Here is a 5461-nt window from a genome sequence, read left to right as displayed (position 1 = left end):
ATCATATAACAACAAAGACAGAAAGAAATAGTATAAGATAAGCCAGTAAAGGCCTTCGTCAGATTCAGAGTGAAATAACTTGTAAGCAGGTATAAATATATCATATAACAACAAAAACAGAAAGAAATAGTATAAGATAAGCTACATTGGAAAACAATCTCACAAAATATATAACACACTGAACAAAGAAATCTATAGACTGTAGAAAGAAATTGGTCAAAATGTTGTGTAACAACAAAGACAAAATCAAGAAATACAAACGATATTGTTTACCAATTAACGTTTAAAGACATTAAAGACAGAGATAGTGTGTGTATATATAGGTCAGACAGGACTTTCCATAAAATCATGAGTTAAAGAACATTAAAGAAGCTGGAAACTGTGAAAATTAGACTCAACTTTTACTTCCAATCTTATGGAAACTAAGCGTCAATTTCATCTCATCTTATGGAAACTAAACATCAATTTCATCCCATCTTATGGAAACTAAGCGTCAATTTCATCCCATCTTATGGAAACAACGTCAATTTCATCCCTGAAACAAAAACTACAAAATTTTAAATTTCTGTGAAAGAAAAAAAAACGGTAAAAATTAAATAATCTGCAAATCTTAGAAATAAATAGAAGTTTAAAAACGAATCCTGACAAAGTCCTCAACGACCAGATTAACTTAAGCTCCTCCCTCCTCTCACCCCACTTGCCTCAAAGTGAATGTCAAGGTTCCCAACCGGTTCATTGTTTATAATATCAATATGAACATGTTATATTACATAAAAATGCGTTGGGGTTTTATAGGACTTTAAAATATTCACACTAATTTATAGCAACTTGATGGTACATTAATGTATTCAAACCAATAGAGAGGTTGAATTACAACAAAGCCACTTGGAAACATTCAAAGCTACGTTCTCTTGTTACAAATTATTTTATAAACAACATGGCGGGAATTTAAGGTGTCAACCAGGAGCATTCTCTTCGCACACCCTACCTGCTGTTATGTTGGTGTCGAATAATTGTTTTTGAAGGAAATATGAAGGCTCAATAGTGTGACATCATAAGATGGTTGATGACTCATTTTGCTATCTGTTTTTCGAACGGCGTTTCTAGAGGTGGGCATGATACTAATGAGCTTTTCTTACCTGGTTTGCTATGGGGCGAATGTTGTTCGTTTAGCGTATATTGTAAGCATTATTCGCAACAATTAGGGCTATAAAATATTCAAGAAATATATCCAAGTACATTAGACTCTTGGATCTCAAAAGAGGAAAGAAATTTCTGGAACTTAAAGTTGTGCTTTACGCTTCGATGATAGTTCTCACCTTTTTACTTCAGTGGGGAAGGCGACAGTCGCCACCGAAATATTTGGCCCTAGGATTTTAAACTTAGATTCATATAGATGTACGTTTTATGAAAACCATAGAAACACACTGATGTGAAAATAACTACAGATTTTCATAATGTAAGAATCTATCTTCACCACCACCACCGATGGCTAAGCGATAAGCTATTTGTTATTTGTTTTAGTCCAAAGCCATATTGGGCTATCTGCTGAGACCACCGCGGGGAATCGGCCCTCGGATTTTTGCGTTGTAAGTCCATAAACTTACCGTTAACCCACCGGAGGATCTTAGTAATAAGATCGATGGCTTAGAATGCTAAAATTCAGGGTTCGAGCTCTCCGATTGGCAACTATAAATAGCCCATTAAGCGGCCTTGTTCTACAAACAAAAATTGTCAGACGTGAGTGAGTAAAAGTAAGCCTAAACAACAACAAAAAAAAAACATTCGTGACAAAGGAACAGCGGCAAATAAAGAGTCGGTTACAATCTGGTAAAACTTGGTCACTAAAGCTACTGTTATTTTTAAAACATTCATGAGTATTAATAAATCGTAATACTAGTAATGATTTTCAGAGGCAGTTTTCAAAAATCCTTAATGATACTAATTGAGTTTGGGTGTTTATAACGACATTAAAACACGGGATTGCACTGGCTCATTCATATTAAGTCACACATTTGACCAATTATCTTCTGTGTACTATTACAAAATTAAAGAAAAAAAAACGTTTTCTTTTCTCAGATGAACTTATTTTATGGACTCTTTTGTTCAGTTGTTTTTCATAGTGTTTTTTTTTGTTTTTAAAAAGTGTTTTAGTTTTACAGAACAAGTGTCCTGTTTGTCTCCTCCGCAGTGTGATTATGTCAGTTTTATTCATTTGTATATATCTGAGAGTTGAGAGGGGGCGTGAAACGTCTACAAATGTTTTTTTTTTTTACATCACAATAGATAGCAAACACGCATAATAAATGAGTCATCGCCGTTGGTTTAACGTTTAACGAGTAAGATAATATGTTTTTAGCTAGAATAAAATAAGCCAATGGTAGACATTTTGACATTTTCCTGACAAGACTATTACAAAATAGCAATATTATTAGACTAATAATTGTGGTTATACTTTTCTTCAATAATATTTAGTATTCTTAAAGTGAGCTTAGGTGTTGCTTTGAAAACAATGTATTTGTTTTGTCACTGTTCTTCCCGTGTTAATTAGACACTGTTAAATCTGTGACCGTATTGGGCGGGCTCTTTCTGATTTGTCGATAAAAATAAGAATGCAAAGTTCAGTCTATTTGATGATAGCGAAAGCGTTTTATTCCTTCAACTAAAACTTTCGTGTAACTAAAGATAGCCGCCCCCCCTCCAGTGGTACAGCGGTATGTCTGCGGACTTACAACGCTATAATCCGGGTTTCGATACCCGTGGAGGTCAGAGCGCAGATAGCTCAATTAAGCTCTGTGCTTAATTACAAACAAACTAAAAATAGGCCTAACTTTATGAATAAATATTGTATCAATAGAAATCCCACCTGCTAACTTTCTCGTATCTACGGAGCATCTCGTATTTCTACTAGTCCGCTAAAAAGATGAACCTGACATTTTCAGCGCTAAGTGGCAGACCCAGTACTTAATCCGTGAGAGACTCATTAACCAATCAAAAACCTCGTCTAACTCGAATTCTGTATCATTCAGATTAATTCAAATTTCAAGAAAAAAATTCAGACGTTGAGCAGTGCATTCCTTTTATGACGTCTAATCGACATTAATACAAACATATAAATTAAAAATAACAAAAAATCATAGCTTCTAACAATACAAACAACTGCTCATTACAGTTAATCAGTGTTAAATGTTGTTGTTATTGTTAATATACTTTCTTAAAATTTTGGTTAATATATCCTTATTAACCTCCAATCAGAGCAAAACGAAACTAAAAATTAATTTGGTAACGAGTATAGTTAATTAAATATATACCTTCTTATTTATAAAAATTTAAATGTATTGTTTTATCAGCTGGGTACCCTCGTTGTTAACGATATTTTCGGCCGTAAACCCAATAATATTTCACAAGGTTTGGCCACTTTAAGAGACTCAGATTAATCCTAGATCCACATATTAAGCTAACAACACAAAATATTCTGTATAATGAAAGTATAATAATAAAAATTAAACCAGAAAATAATAAAATTACATATATTGAACATGCTAACCAATACTAACAATTAAAATGACAGTAAAGAAATAGTAAAGTATAGCTTGCGAACTGTTCGTCTGGATTCTGGTGATGAAACGTTGAGTCCCTTGTTATAGGTCCCCGTCCCTCCAAACATGCTCGCCCTTTCAGCCGTGGGGCGTTATATAGTGACGGTCAATCCCACTATTCGTTGGTAAAAAGAGTAGCTGCCTTCCCTCTAGTCTTACACTGCTAAATTAGGGACGGCTAGCGCAGATAGCCTTCGTGTAGCTTTGCGCGAAATTCAAAAACAAACAAACAAACCCTTGTTATAGGATACATTTACTTGTTTGTGCCTTCGTTAAGCAGACTTGAAATAAAATAAAAAATGTATTCTAAACACTTATTGGTTGTTAAGTGAAATAACGCAGAGAATTAAAGTAATTATTTCGTGTTTTAATGTGGGAAAATTGTGGACGTTCGAAAAATGTTTTCAGTGCATAAACATATGATGAACAACTATAAATCTTATATTTGCTGGTAAAAACACCTTTCTTTAACGGAATGTATGATAAAAAAGTTTGTGTGTGTTGGATATTAGTTCTAGTTGGTCGTAAATTAAAGGGGCATCATCGTTTTATAAGCTATATACCGATAGTTTGTAAGAAAAACCCTAAGGAGTACAGCGCTAGAAACCGAGTTTCGATACCCGTGCTGGTCACAGCACAGATAATCCATTGTATTCTTTGTGCTTAACGATAAACAACCAAGTCTCAGAAAATGTTTACTATTTTAGTTTATATATTTTAAAGCAACGTTTTAACTGTCAATGGTTTTGTACGCTATCATGTGTTAAAGTATTATTTCCATATTTTACTACGCCAAACATTCGCATTTAAGCTGAATTTTTTACGCTGCTTGCTTGAAATGAGTGTTGTAAAAATGCTTGTGGTATTGTATATGGTATATTACTGTACGAGGTACTGTACATAATTGTTTGCTTTATTTTGTTGTATACGAAGGCCAGATGATCACGTGATTTGTGGGTCGGTGCAATAATTGTACGAGTTGTTTTTCTGCTCTTCCTGTTGATAAGAGTAATAGTGTTAGTAAACTCGAAATGTGTTGAGGATAAACTCAAGGACACAAAATGTTTTCTCTGTGTTTATTGACTGCAAATATTTGGGAAACTTACTCAGCCAGTATTATGTAATTAGGTAAAGAGGCCTGCTGGTAGGCTTGTTTTTAATATTTGTCTTTGTAAACCGTCTAGAGTGTGACCATGTCCCAGTTGTGAAGAGAATAAAAAAATATACACTTTCTCCATAACGCCATTTTGTTGTGTTATCAACAAGATGTGTTTATAAATCATTACTGTTTTCTTTTTCTTGACAGACGCGCGAATGGTGTGTAGTACACTAATGTGTGTACACTCTCAAGGCTTCGTTTCTGTCCCTGATTGGCTGGGGAGGGAACCCAGATGCGTGTACTTGTTGCTATTCGTTCGACTGGTGTATAAAAGAATGGATACCATGTCACAATGTTAACAGTATGACCTTTGAAAAGCAAATTTCACGTATCTTAGTGTGGAGTATTTTTTATCATATTTTGACGTACGGTAAGAACGTCATTTGTAAACATGGTATGGACACAACATTGTCGCGTTTCGAACCCTGGTCCTCATTCCCTCCATGATCCTATACTTTGGCATGCAGCAACACTTTATACTCAGGAGAAAGGTTGGTACTCGTAATGTCCATGGTTTAATGATAACCTGTTGAGTTAAAGTTAAATGGAATTTGGTGTAATAGAATGGAAGGAATTTTGACTGAAATCCACACCTTACTAATTGTTGTATATGTGACTGAAATCCACACCTTACTAATTGTTGTATATGTGACTGAAATCCACACCTTACTAATTGTTGTATATGTATTAGACGTCAACGTAT

At 34.4% G+C, this 5461-nt stretch overlaps 1 protein-coding gene across 2 annotated transcripts in view; it reads left to right on the top strand.

Moving 5' to 3' along the window:
* LOC106462847 (probable nuclear hormone receptor HR3) overlaps window positions 1–5461 on the top strand; it is a 59376-nt gene that overhangs the window by 12745 nt on the left and 41170 nt on the right. The window contains exon 1 of one of the 2 annotated variants that reach the window (XM_022390242.1): window positions 5050–5249. The exons of the other annotated variant lie outside the window; for it this stretch is intronic. Within the exon in view, the coding sequence (XP_022245950.1) occupies window positions 5150–5249 (100 nt within the window). The 5' untranslated portion in view covers window positions 5050–5149. Of the gene's footprint in view, window positions 1–5049; window positions 5250–5461 lie in introns of those variants that run through there. 2 annotated transcript variants of the gene reach the window in all.

This window comes from Limulus polyphemus, unplaced genomic scaffold (assembly GCF_000517525.1).
Source record: "Limulus polyphemus unplaced genomic scaffold, Limulus_polyphemus-2.1.2 Scaffold1267, whole genome shotgun sequence".
Classification (NCBI taxonomy): Eukaryota; Metazoa; Arthropoda; class Merostomata; order Xiphosura; family Limulidae; genus Limulus; species Limulus polyphemus.
The sequence above is the reverse complement of the archived record's forward strand: the minus strand, read 5'-3'. Positions and strand labels throughout refer to the sequence as shown.